This window comes from Mauremys reevesii, linkage group 7, assembly GCF_016161935.1.
Source record: "Mauremys reevesii isolate NIE-2019 linkage group 7, ASM1616193v1, whole genome shotgun sequence".
Taxonomy (NCBI): Eukaryota; Metazoa; Chordata; order Testudines; family Geoemydidae; genus Mauremys; species Mauremys reevesii.
This window is the reverse complement of record NC_052629.1, coordinates 80945338-80959641: the sequence shown is the minus strand read 5'-3', so window position 1 is coordinate 80959641 and position 14304 is coordinate 80945338. Positions and strand designations below refer to the sequence as shown.

General features: G+C 39.4%; 1 protein-coding gene across 12 annotated transcripts in view; it reads left to right on the top strand.

Annotated features, from left to right (window-relative positions):
- DOCK3 (dedicator of cytokinesis 3) overlaps positions 1-14304 on the top strand; it is a 625234-nt gene that overhangs the window by 58328 nt on the left and 552602 nt on the right. For all 12 annotated transcript variants that reach the window (XM_039547580.1, XM_039547582.1, XM_039547590.1 and 9 more), the window contains exon 2: positions 10034-10117. In XM_039547580.1, the coding sequence (XP_039403514.1) occupies positions 10034-10117 (84 nt within the window). The remainder of the gene's footprint in view (positions 1-10033; positions 10118-14304) is intronic.

Here is a 14304-nt window from a genome sequence, read left to right as displayed (position 1 = left end):
GTGGATGGGGTAGGGGTCTCCAGGGGGCTGTCAGGGAACGGGGGGGTTTGGATGGGCAGGAGTCCGGGGGGGGGCAGATAGGAGGTGGGGGCCAGGCCACGACCTCCTCCCCTAACTGGCACTCCATACAATTTACAAAACCCGATGCGGCCCTCAGGCCAAAAAGTTTGCCTGCCCCTGGTTTACTCACAGACTTCCTTTGTGACCTTGGGTAAGTCACTTAATCTACCCTGTGCTTCAGTAGTTCTTCTATATAAAATGTTGATAATGCTTCTCTACCTCTTTGGGTGTATTGAGATTAAAATCCATTAATGATTGTGAGGGGGCACAGATATCACAGTGGTGTAAGTACCTAGATAGATATGGACAAATTATTTTTTTCTGTTTGTTTTGACCTGGGATATTTCCCTGGAGTAGTTTCATTAAATGCACATGCTTGTGTGTGATTTTATGAAATAGACTTATATCAAGAATTTTGAATGAAATTGAAAATAAAAATATATATAATACACACATCAAGGTAGAGTATCATTAGAGTGGGACATTTTGAAAATTACTTATAATTTTGTGCACATTATATTTTTAATTGGTGATATTTGAAATCTGTAGATTAAAGATAACATTATAAATCAACTTGCATATTTCTGAATTTTGAATGAAGGTTCCTAAAGGAAGTTGCTCCTTGACTGATCCAAAGTACTATATCGTACCTTACTTCCTCCTTTACTACTTTTTAGCATGAGTCTGAGATAATTTTCCCTGACTTAAGTAGAGCATTGCAGATTTGTAGATACTTAATTTCATATAAAATTATATACTATCAGTAGTTTGAAAAATGAGATACATTTCAATCTTTGAAACATGATATAGACTTGTGAAAGGTCTGAATTTTCTTCCAGACTGATGAATGTGATTGTACTGAAGCCCATGTGTATGCATATGATGCAAGTTAAAATTCTTCAGGGTCTGTTAAAGGGGACTAATGCCACTGAGCACAAGGCCTTTTTATGGCTGAAATAATTTATCATGATTTTCCTTTCAATAAGCTCTGTGTGATAATATCAACTCTGGGTATTCATTACTAATCATACACCGCTACCTTGATATAACACCACCTGATATAACACGAATTTGGATATAACGTGGTAAAGCAGTGCTCCGGGGGGGGGGGGGGAGAGCTGCACACTCCGGTGGATCAAAGCAGGTTCAATATAACATGGTTTCACCTATAACGCGGTAAGATTTTTTGGCTCCCAAAGACAGTGTTATATCGAGGTAGAGGTGTACTTTTTTTATTAGGAAAAAAATCTGTTACAGCCTTCTTCTTTGCTAGGTGGACATAAAATTATAGCAATGTAGGGCTGGAAGCGACTTTGAGAAGTTACCAAGTAAACCTAGACCATCCCTGACAGGTGTTTGTCCAACTTGTTTTTAAAAGCTTTCAATGATGGGGACTCCATGACTTCCCTTAAAAGCCTATTCCAGACCTTAACTACCCTTATAGTTATAAAGTTGTTGCTAATATCTAACCTAAATCTCTCTTGCTGCAGATTAAGGCCATTACTCCTTGTCCTACCTTTAGTGGACATGGAGAACAACTGACCACCGTACTGTTTGTAACATATTGGAAGACTGTTATCAGGTTCCCCCCTCAGTTTTTTTTGTTCTCAGGACTTAAGCATGCCCAGTTTTTTAACCTTTCCTCATAGGTCAGGTTTTCTAAATCTTTTATCATTTTTGTTGCTCTCCTCTGGACTCTTTCCAATTTGTCCACATCTTTTCTAAACTGTAGGTGCCCAGAATTGGACACAGTGCTCCAGGTGGAGCCTTACCAGGGTGAAAAGATCAGGACAGTTACCTCCTTACATACAAAACTCCTGTTAATATACCCCAGAATCATATTAACCTTTTTTGCAGTTGCAGCACATGGATGACTCGTATTCAGTTTGTCACAATGTGTCAAATAATAAAGCCAGAGTTTATCTGTATATTGGATATGATTGTATCCAGTTATTTGTTATGGTAATAAAAAGATATCTAATAGGTAAGAACTTTCCTTGTGTGAGGCGATCAGCCATGTTCCAGCTTAGCAGAAATGTAGTTAGAAACAAACAAAACCTATATAGAATGCAATTTCACCTTTCCTGGAAAGACATGTAAAGGCCAGAGAGCAGTTGCTCAGTCTGAGTTCTCATGAGATTATTTAATATTTGTGATTGCCACAGAAGCACAGCAGACCTAGAGTGGTCTTAGACCTCAAGTCTTTAAGTGCATTTGCAGGACAAGATGGAACAACCACAAGAAGCTTAGAAAATGACAATATCTAACAATCTTATTGGCAGCATAGTCCTGTAAACATCCTTCTAAGGCCCAATTCACTGGTGTGATTGGGTTGCTTTGTGCTCTTCCAGCAGGATGGATTTTATTTAAATCAAATTGATGTAAATGATGATTTAATTAACTAGTCAGGAAGACTCAATTTAATCATGGATTTCTACATAAAAGTGCATTCTTGTTGGTTGTTATAACCTTAATACATATTCACAACTCAGAGATAGATGTAGATTTCATTTTTAGAAGGTACACACTATACATTTTTAAAGTGATTTATTTTAAAAACTTTTCAGATTAGTTTTACAGCTATATCAGAAAATGAATGATTGTTTGGTTATTTCATTTACCAAACGTAATTGAAGCAGAGATTTATGAAGTTATGGAGGTGAACTATCTCCAATTCAACAGGTTAATCATTAGTATTTGGAGGATTTCCTCAGATACCGTATTAGGAGAAAAACATCACCAGACAGACATTGAAATTGTTTTATTTAACTAAAACAACAATGGTTATGTATTCTGGATTTTTTTCTTCAACAACAAACATAATATTTTAACAAAACAAGCATATGAATTTTTTAATTTAGTTAAACATTCAATTTTTTTAAAATCAAATGTTTGTTAAAATTGTTTTTAACTAAAATAGTTATATATAAAAACAAAAATTAAATCGACTATGTCAGCCAGGTCAACATGAGAAACTTAAAATATTGGCTTCTGCAGCTAACTCAATTGTCTTCACCTTCATTTTCCTGTTTGTTCATAATCTGGAAAAGAAAAACAATCTTTCTCCTTTTTCAGGTCCCAAATGATTTCTCAATTTGGAATGAATTTGTCCAAAGGAAGAAAATATTCTTTCTACACCGGCAGAAGAAGCTACTGCTGTTAAAAGTGAGATTATCACTTCAACAGTCTCTGAATCCAAGTGCTTAAGTGACTTCCACCAGTTCACTGGTGTGACTTTCTTTAAAACATCATCAGCAAACATATATTTCTTGAATGGTTCACCCTTAGTTCTGAAGTTTATTATAGTTGGCATCATGGAAGGATGATTGTTGGATGTTCATGTTATAGCCAACTCCTCCTCTTCAGCAGTTAAGGTTTGACCCGGGTACGAAGTATTGAGAATATTTGCAAGACAATGAGCTGGAGATAGTGCTTGTCCCATTTATTCTTTTAATGCTTGCAGTGTAACTCTGCATATTTCTCTTTTTAAGATCTCACTCAGTTCCTTCCAAATTTCAACAGCATCATCAATAAAACAGCTATTTCCCCGCATTTTGTTCAAGGCTATAGAAATAGGCTTCAGGGTACTCAGCATGTGTTCAACATTTCTCTTAAGCCCAATGTTGAGAACTTTGGCTGTGACAGTGCCATCTATTTTTTCACGATTTTGTTCACAAACTGTCATCAGGTTAGGCCAATTCTTGATATAGTGCTCAAAACAGTCCACTACTGAGTTCCATCTCACATCTTGTGGGAGAGTTAGTTTGGTTCCTCCCACTTTTATCAGAGCAGCTGCTGCAAAGTGGTTGTTATGGTAGTATTTTGCAATTTCAACATTAGCCTTTATTTCTGGAACACTGAAGTCTTTGGCTTGGAGGTGCATCAAATGAGCAGTGCAACCATATGTTATTAGCTTGGGACTCTCTTCTAAATAATTTCTTCTCATCTTGGATACATTTGCAGCATTGTGTGTGACCAAGCTGCGTACTAGATATTTGAATTTTTTTTCATGGTTTGTTATAGCTTTTACTGCTGCTACTTGTAAGTATTCTCCTGTGTATGCATTTCCTGATGTATCAATTGTTTCTGTAAGGAAGATATTTTCTTCTTCCCTTCTTCTGTTATCACACGAGCACATAAAACAGGATCACTGTGGACATTGCTCCACCCGTCAAGACTGAGGTTAACAATTTCATCCTCTAGACATTTTGCACACTGCTCAATTTCTCTTTCTCTTTATCCAGTAATTTGCCTGTGACATCTGCTCTGTTGGGTGGACAGTATCCTGGTTTTAATGACTGAACCACGTTAATGAAGTGTGGGTCCTCAGTCATACAGAAGGGAGAGTTTGTTGCATAAACAAACTGGGTCATTTTTTCATCATTACCTCTTTTTGTAATCTACTTTAAAGGTGAAATTGTAAAAGGAAGATCTGCCTATTTCAGCTATTTATTTTTTATCTCAACTGCATCTAAAATGATAGTACCATAGAGTAACAACTATATATTTTTTCTCAAACATGAGAATTCAAGAATAGTCCAGAAGGAAGACATGCAGTCCTTAAGAAAGAAGTCTGAAATAAAAAAGTTTACTAACCTGAAGATCCTGTATGTTCAGACATGTTCCTTTCATCATCTTCAACGCAGCTTCCTCCTGAGAAGGAATTCTTCTCATGATGTTGTTTCATTCTGGCAAGCAGGCCTTTCATTTCTTTGTTGCACTGTTTGTATTTTGCACGCACGCCTGTCTTACCCACAGGTAGGCCTGGTCTACAGTACACATTTAGGTCGAATTTAGCAGCGTTAAATTGAATTAAGCCTGCACCTGTCCACACAACAAAGCCATTTACTTCGACATAAAGGGCTATTAAAATCGATTTCTGTACTCCTCCCTGACGAGGGCTGGGGGGCATGTGAGCGTGGGTGCAGGAGTCAGGGAAGACATAAGGGATGAAACCCTCACCTCTCTTTGGGCACTCTTATGCTAGGTAAAAGGGCTGGAACAGCATGAAGGGGCCTCTCCACGTCCCTGAGTAGTCCAGGATTGGTAGGGTGCAACAGTGTCTCGAAGCCAGTTTAGCCCCTCTGGTTGCAAGTTTTGTGTTGCACCACTAAGGGATGCAGCTCAGAATCTCATCCATGCTTTTTAGTGGTGTCTTGAAAGAAGAAAGAACAGCCATTGTGCACATCAGAGGCAGGAGCGAGTTCCAGATGTGTGAAGCAACATGGAGGAAAGCATGAAAATGAGAGTAGGAGTATGGATACAAAGAAAATGATGAAGAATGAGAACTGAAGCTAAAAGAATGAGATGTCACGGAGTGGGTGTGGAGGGAGTATGGGAAAAAAAAATACAGATACAGGTTGGGCTGGAGATCACTGCATCCACTTTAACTTATTGGGCCAATTTAATGGATGCAGATTCACTGACTTCAATGATATTGCACCAGTTTAGACTAGGATTAATTTGACTTGCATTTTCAAAGGCATATTGACGTATGCAGTGAATGCAAGTTAAATTTTCACTTTTTTTGTTTTGACAAAAGATGTTAGAAAACTAATTCTTAGTCAAATATATATACTAAATAATGTTAGAGAAATTAATTATATATAATATAGTTTAAGAAAATATAAAGGAGTTTTTGCTTTTTGTATGTGTTCCTGCTGATCCAGCATTTGCAAATTTAGCTGAAACAGCATCAGGGTTACTCCTGGGGAATTCTGCACCAAAATATTAAAAATTCTGCATGCAATATTTTAAAATTCTGCAAAATTCTGCATATTTTATTTATCAAAATAACACAATATAATCACACCAGTTTCAATTATTTTGGTAATTTATTTCAAAATACCTGTCAGCAATTATGTGTCTGTATTGTTAACACAACAAAAAAAGATTCAAGAAATGTTTTTTGACAAATAGATTTCTTACTAGGCATATTAATACAGAACTCTGAGTAATAATTCATTTAAACTACAGTACAGAACCGTATTTCCTGAACCCCTCAGAAGCAGTACAAAGGCTTGGTGTAACGGAGGAGCTGAGGGAGAAGAACTTCAGCAAATGTGGGTAGATTTTAGCCTCTGGAAAGGAGTAGCATGAGCACCCAGCTAGCACCTTCTGTTCCCCATACATTAGCTGCCTAGGGAGATGGGCATTCCCTCTTGGGGCTATGGCATGCTGGAAGACATGGAAAGAAGCATTCTTACTTAATACCCAGGCCCAAACTGGATCAGGTTTCTAAACTCTGAGAAGGTTCCAGGCCCTATGCTTGGGGTGTAAAGGTGGGTAGTAGGCCCATAGGATACAGATAAATACAATCAATTGGTAAGTGCCATTTAAACACTTAGTGTCACTGGAAGTTGGAGTAGTTCTTTGAGTGATGGTCCCTATGGGTGTTCCAATTTAGGTGTTTGTGCATCTCTGTGCTTGTAATTGGAGATTAATGGTAGCAGTGTCCGGTTGAGTCACACATGTACAGTCTCCATCTTGCACCACTTCAGGCGATTAATTGGTGCTGTGCGACCAGCCCTCCCTAAGTTCCTTCTCTACCGTGGTTGTCTCGAGTTGGAGCAACTAGCAGCACCTCTCAGCTTTCTGAGTAGCATAACTCAGACATAGGTTAGGGGTTTGTTATTGAAGTGGATGGGTGAGATTCTGTGGCCTGCATTGTGCAGGAGGTCAGACTAGATGATCATAATGGTCCCTTCTGACCTTAAAGTCTGAGTCTATAAGAAAGTAATTGTTGTGAAGGAGCCTGGGTATGAACTTGAAGAGTTGTTGGGTATGAGTGGGAAAAGTATGGAACAGGTTTTTGTGGGGGGGCGGGGAGAGATTGTTAGGGAGTGTCCCCCATGCAGCCTCTTGTGGACCCCTCACCTCTCCCATTCAGCCAGGCACATCTGCTCCTGTCCCCATGTGTCCTTGCACCCCCTGTCCACATATGTCCCTCTACCCACCACTCAGACACCCATTCCCCCATCCCCATGTGTGCGTGGATCCCCTCCCCATCCTCATGTGTCTCTGTGCTCCCATTCAACCACTCCACTGTCCCCATGTGGCGCTACACCCCCTCCCCCCTGTGACCCTTTGCCTCCACTCCCATTCAGTCCTTGCCCCAGTCTGTCCTCCCGCACTAGCCCTTATGAGTAAGGCTGTGTGTCTGTCATGGAGGTCACGGAAGTCATGGCTTCTGTGACCTCCATGATTTCTGCAGTGGCTGGTGCTGGCTCAGGGCAGCAGCAGCAGCAGGTTGGATGTGTGGGAGGGGACTCAGGGCTGGGGCAGGGAATTGGGATGCAGGGCAGCACTTACCTGGGTGGGGGGCTTCCTGGCTCCCACTCGCATGTCCCTGCAGCTCCTAGGTGGAGGGGCTAGGGGGTTCTGTGCTGCCCGCGCCCACAGGCGCCACCCCTGCAGCTCCCATTGGCTGCAGTTCCCGGCCAATGGGAGCTGCAGAGCCAGCACTTGTGGCGGGAGCAGTGCGCGGAGCTCCTTTGGCTGCCCCTCCCCTAGGAGCTGCAGGGACATGCCAGTCAGAGCTGGGAGGCTAGAGAGCGAGGGCTGCTGGCCGGGCGCTCAACTCTGAATGTAGTGCTGCTGCCAGCAGCAGAGGAGAAGAAAAGGTGGCAATACCATACCATACCCCCTTTATTTCTCTGCTGTTGCTGGCAGCGGCACTGCCTTTAGAGCTCAGCTCCTGGGCAGCTGCCACTGCTCTGTGTTCTGCCTGCAGAGATGGGTGGATGGAGAGCGGCAGTTGCTGTCCGGCTACCCGGTGGGGGGCGTAAACTACTACAGACATGAAGAAGGGGGTGCGATTAAAGAAGTTTTGAGAACCACTGCTGTAGCATATTGATCGGAGCCTATAACTTCTGAATGTTGTAACTGGTCTCAATAACTTTATTCTTCTTTGGCGCTTAGTATTTTGGTACTTATCCTCAATAAGAGGACCTATTTATAATTATATATATAATAATTCCTCTGTGATTGAAAGTGAATTCAATGGATTGAGAATACTTGTATGTGATTTAAAGGATTTTTGCACTATTGCCCCAGCCAGGCTTTAAGTCACCCTGAGACTCCTCCGGTCCTGGAGCTGTCTGGACGCTTGTCCTGTCTGACATAAATTAGAAGAGTGAAGTCTGCTCTAGCCTACAGTGGCTGCCACTAGACCCAAAGAGCTGTTATAATGGCTGGGGTTTGGTGGAGAAGTCCAGCCATGACCCCCTTTCCTTGACTGTGCACACTGCATAGAGGTCTCCAGGAAGCAGGAAGAGACGCAAATTCTATCGTATGTAGGTTCTTATACTTCCGTTGTTACTGTAGAATCTGAGCAGTTTCCATTAGTGCATTGAGCAATGTGACTAACCTGGTCATGTGGTTTGTTCCCCTCTCATCCTCTCCACAGGGGGAAAATTGTGTGTGCAGTGAAATTTTTGTTTTGCTAAGGTTTAGGTTTTGGTTTTTTAAAATATACCGTGTTACATGTTAGAAAAGGTTGAAGAAATGTGATTTGCACTTGGAGCAGAAAATGGTGACGTTTGATGGTCCCAAGTTCTCGTGGGAGTTTGTTCCACAGTATCAGACCAGCCCCTGAGAAAGCTGTGCCTTCTGCATGGATGGGCTTTATATACAGGACTCTCTACAGTGGCTCCTTGTTATATGAAAATGCCTGTATGAAGTAAAGAAGTGAGAAGCAGCTAAACTGAATGGAGAATTAGGCCCATAGTCTTGAGTTTAATTTTAAAGGAAAACATATTTCTTCTTAAATTGAAAAAAAAATTACTTATGGGCAAATGTCTGAACTTTTAGCCTGAGTATATTATTCCCCACTGGAGGTCACTATTTCAACTCATGGTTTTCCATTATAAACCTCCGCTGTGTGTGTGTGTGTAAAATGTATATACAAGATGTGTGTATTGTCAGTGTATATATAAATCATCTTAAAGTTAGTTCTCCAGGAGAAAGTGGGTTTTCTGTTTTCTCCATTTTTTAATAAATCTCTGATGTGTCCATAATGACACTTATAGATACAAAGGTTTTTAAAAGAATGATCATAATTATATGTAATCCTAGTTACTGATGACATGACCTATTAATGTAAAAAAAAATACAACCCCCACCAAAAAAAACCAACAACCAAAAAAACCCAAACAAACCAGTAGCCATGCCACTATGGCATTTTAACAAGTATCATGGGTAAGGAAGACTTTGTTATGCATTTCCAACAAATAATTCCTTTCTTGTTAGATTTAGGTTCTGAGTGGTGATTTATTTTATTTATATTTTCCTACGTTCATTTTTAAGACAGGACATTTCATAAAGTGATTTTTCTTAATTCAGTTCTACAGTAATTAACCAATAAAAAACCTGGAAGAAAAGACACAACACTTAAGGCTGTCATCTCTAAATTATTAAAGCTCTACAACCTATTCAGTAATTCTAAACAAAAAACACATTCTCTGATAGCCTTAATCATAAATATCTAAAAACAGCAGCTTTCCTATATTAAATTAGCTCCAGACCGCGCTTGAAGATGAATAGAAATGTTGGAGAAAAGTAATCTCTGCAATCTACTTCCCTTTTTATGTACATTAATGCTCAAGAATAATATTCCTGATCCAAATAAAATCAGTGCTATTTCTTTCATTTGATAAGTTGTATAGATGAAGTGAATCTTGGTATACAGCATGATTTCATCTGGGATCAGTTATTAAAAATGGTTGAGGTCTTCCTCAGCCTAGATTATTTTCCCTAAAAGTATGGATCATTTTTAAACATGATGGAGTTCAAGGTTGTGGTAAGAGGGAGAAGGACATACAAGAGGAAGTAATTGGCAAAATGGGAAAGATTTTATTTTGAGCAGATATGTAACAGCTCTTTGTGTATAAATAAATTAAGCTAATATGTGATTCTCCTTTGTTTTAAGAATAAAACAAGACAATATGTAACCTTTATCTTTTATTTTTTCTAGTGATATGCAGCTTCCGAGGATCTATACCACAAGGCTTAGTTTTGGAACTAGGAGAAACTGTCCAGATCTTGGAAAAATGTGAAGGTTAGTATGATGGGTTGAAGTGGGTTGTGTTTCCCAAAGATAAATCTTATTTGCAGTAGAAATATATAAACAAATTTACAGTTGCGGATTTTAATAAATCATTTTGGGACCACGATGTATCAGATCATCAAAATACTCTGATAAAACCTCATTTGACCCACTTACCATAGGAAAGACTAGAGCTTTACTGGCAGTAATCCAGTCTGATAGGAGGTCAGCGTGTTTTAAGTAAACCATCTGTCCAGAAAATGTTCAAACCCTGACTTGAGCGTTTTATGGTTGTTGTGTCTAGTGGTGAATTTTCATCATGTTGACTTTTGAACAAATATCTAGATTTCCAATAATATTTTGTAGTTTTTATCCCCTTCCCATTAAGTTGAGCTTACCAATATTATTCATTTTCCATAAGTATTTGAAAATATGCTTAATGAAATGTAGTAGTGATTTGGTTGGGACCAGGACTGTGAAAAAGAATAATTTGTTGACGTTACTGATTTATGTAGGAGAGTGTTTTACAATTAACCTTCTTTACCTTCTTTTTACTCTTAAAAGTAAATGCCATTTCCAGTACATTACAGCAATAGCAGCCATTCTCTCTCTTTGAATGTATACATATAGGGTCCAATCCTGCTGCCTTACTCATAGGAATAAACCAGTTGAAGTCAGTGCTGCTAATCACATATGTAAAGGATTTGTCCCCTATTGTACAGAAAAAGCAAGCAACTGTAAATTGTTTGTAATATCTTTGAGGCATACTTTTGACAACATAAAACATGAGAGCACGTTTCACTAAAACCTCTGAGATGGAATTATAGATCCTTAATCCAAAACTGTCTTCAAAAAAATTAATCCAGGTCCCAGATCCATAGTTATGAATCTGAGTTGCAGATCCATGGGCCGTACAGTCTTTTGTCTCTAACATCCATGAATAGGAATCTTGTAATTTGAGAATGTTGCATCACACCAAAGAACAATTAGATTTTTTTTTTCAAATTTGGATTGCAGTGCATTAAAATTTACTCAGTAGTTTAGCATAGTTTATCAGTATACCATTTTAGCCATAGACCACTGTGCATACTACAGTAAATACAAATTTAAAATTGATAACTCCGAAAAACGTAGGTTTAAAAGCACAAATTAAAACCACAAGATTTACCCTTCCCCCATATCAATTATACCTTTAAAATCGCCACTCCTAAAACACTGTATGAAAATAAGATTAAAAAAATTAGGAGTGCAATATTTCATTTTGGTTAAAAGTGGCCTCTCTCTCACATGTTTTTTCTTATGTTTATGGCCAACCAAGGAAATAAGGTAACAGTCTATATAACTGAAATGTTTTCAGTGCATAACAAGTATGCTGATTTCTGATCTGATGCAGTAAAAGGCATCTAGGCCAAGAATGAAAATAGCCATTTATTTCTCAGGTGGCAGTGTAGGTTACAAGACTATAAATAGTGTGTTAAGTCTGCAGCTTAGCCAAACGTACATGGACAAAGATGATGGTCTCTCAATACCAGCATAACTCCCTTCCTTCCAAATAGGCCCTTTGCATAGTTTGAAACAGAGACCTCTAAAGACCTTTCTTAACATACTGTTGTTTAAAATACTCAAATATTTCTCATAACTGTAGATATTCTTTGTTAGAAAGTCAAGGAGACATTTGTTGTATGAACAACTGCCACATCCAATTGTTTACAATTATATTCTGCTCTGAACTTAAGGTTTTCTCAGTTTTGTCTACAGTGGTAACAAAGACAAATTCCAAAAAGCCCAAAGAATGGAGGGAATAGTGAACTTGCAAAAGCCAAGGGAATGTCAGAGGATATACCTTACTGAGCTTTTCCTTCACACAAAATCATGGCAAGCACTGTCAATTCATATGCTGCATACAGAGCCAATAAATATTAAGGCATTGTACTTTTGTTGAAATAGTATATTCCCCTACCTCTGCCCTGAGTAAAGCAGCTTGGGTGTAACTTAGGAAGCTGAACATTCTCCTTACAAATTTGTTTTATACACCCTGTAATTCATTACGATTCTTCCAGCCCCAAATTTCTGTATTATACAGTATTTGGGAACACACTTTAGCTTTAAACTCTAAGAGCTGGAAGGACTGGATTGCCTGTGTAAACGTGAATGAACATAGCACTGCTTGCATAGAACCTTGGGCTTTCTTCTTTACCACCTCTATATGTTTATCCTACTGGCCATTATGTGTAAAACAGATATCCAAACAGGGGAAAAACCTGACTTGTTCAATATAATGGCCATCAATCATCCATGTATGCAGTCTTGGTCTGTGGCCAGAGAAAATTACTTTAGTTTTCTAATAGTTTATGGTCAGGTTCTCCTACTTGCAAAAAGAGCTAAAGTCCTTTAACATATACTTTAAGCCTAGGGGGGTTTGAGACCACAGAACCATGTTGTCTGCATAAAGAAGGACCAACACAAATCGGTTCAGAATTTTGGGAGGGAAATGTGCTGCTTCTAAAGCTGTCACAGTCTCATTAATGTAAAAATTAAGAAGAAAATGGGCCAATACGCAGCCCTGTTGGATGCCTTTTATGATGGATAAGTAAATTAGTTTATCTCGCCACCCAATCCTAATCTTGACACTGTTTGTCTATGGAGGGCTTTCAAGATAAAGAAGCCTAGGGTCTATGCTAGCCTTCGCAGGTTTCTCCCAGAGATGATCTCTGTCAGTAGACTCAAAAGCTGATTTCATGTTGACAAAGGCTGCATAAAATTTTTCCTGGGAACTGGCTTTGAAGGCTAATAAAATACTCTTGTCAGATGGCTGAGATAAATCTTAATTATCTGGTGTGACAAAAAGTGGCTAGTCCAAAACTACATGGCTCTTGAGCTAGAAGGCAAAATAATGTACATATTTATCATTTTCTGAATGGTTACAGTACACATCTTTGTAGACCAGATTCTTGAATACCGAAAGTGCTATATAAGATTATTAGGCCATTAACACTATGGACTTAAAGGAAACAATTGCTTACTGGAATTTCTCTGCTCAAAGGTAGATCATTTTTCCTGAGATGGCATATATTAATGATGGTACCTGTCTTAAGAGTCTTTGTTCTGTGCAACTAAACTTGTAAAAAAATCCAAACATCCTTCCCAGACTTGAAGAAGAGCTCTGTGTAGCTCGAAAGCTTGTCTCTTTCACTAACAGAAATTGGTCCAATAAAAGATATTATCTGACCCACCTTGTCTCTCTACTAGCCTGGGACCTGCATGGCTACAAAAACGCTTCAAACAAGCAGTGGTTTGTAATTAAAAGCTAATTCTCCAATTCCATGGTATATACCTACCTCTCTTCAAGGGCCAGGGGAAACAAATGGGCCCTTTTGCAACATGTCTTGAAAGTTGACTAGTCTAATCTATTTTGTACCACAAATGGTAGGAATTCTAGAGTCATATCAGCTGGCCCCTATTTGTTATGTCAGGAAGGATCTATCAGTACATCTGCTGATCACAATTGTCAGTGTATTGCAGGAAGGGACATAGGCACAGAGTTTCTAATCTGTTAGGGGGTGCTCCTCCCTGGCCTCGCCCTCACTCCATCCCTTCCCTAATGCCTCACTCCTGTCCCATCTCTTCCTGGCCCAGTTCTCCCCCCTCCCCCGAGCACGCTGCGCCCTTGCTCCTCCCCCCCACCAGTGCCTCCAGACACTGCAAAACAGCTGATCTGCGGTAGGCGCTGGGAGGGAAGGGGAGGTGCTGATTGGTGGGGCCTGCTGTCAGGCAGGAGCCACTGGGGGAAGAGGGAGGCATTGATGGGGGGCTGCCAGTGGGTGCTAAGCACCCACCATAGTTCTTCTTCTAGACTTTTATATTCCCAAATCTAGTACAAATCCTCATTGCTTAGGATTTGCCAGTTTATTTCTATTTTATTTCTGGAAATTTTCTTTATCTGCCTTCATTCCTGGAAAATAGACTTTATACTCAGTTAACCTAATCTGATGGCTTGTATCCTGGATTAACAAGGACAGTACATATCAATTGCTTGATCCACACTTAACATAATGACACAGATTATGTGTGTGTGTTATAGAACTGTAAAACTGTAGAATCCGATTTTGGATTCATCCAGAAATTTTCTATACCACTGAATGTGTTTGTGTCCTTTAAAGGTTGATAGCTATCAATTATTGGGAAGACTGTCACTGCCA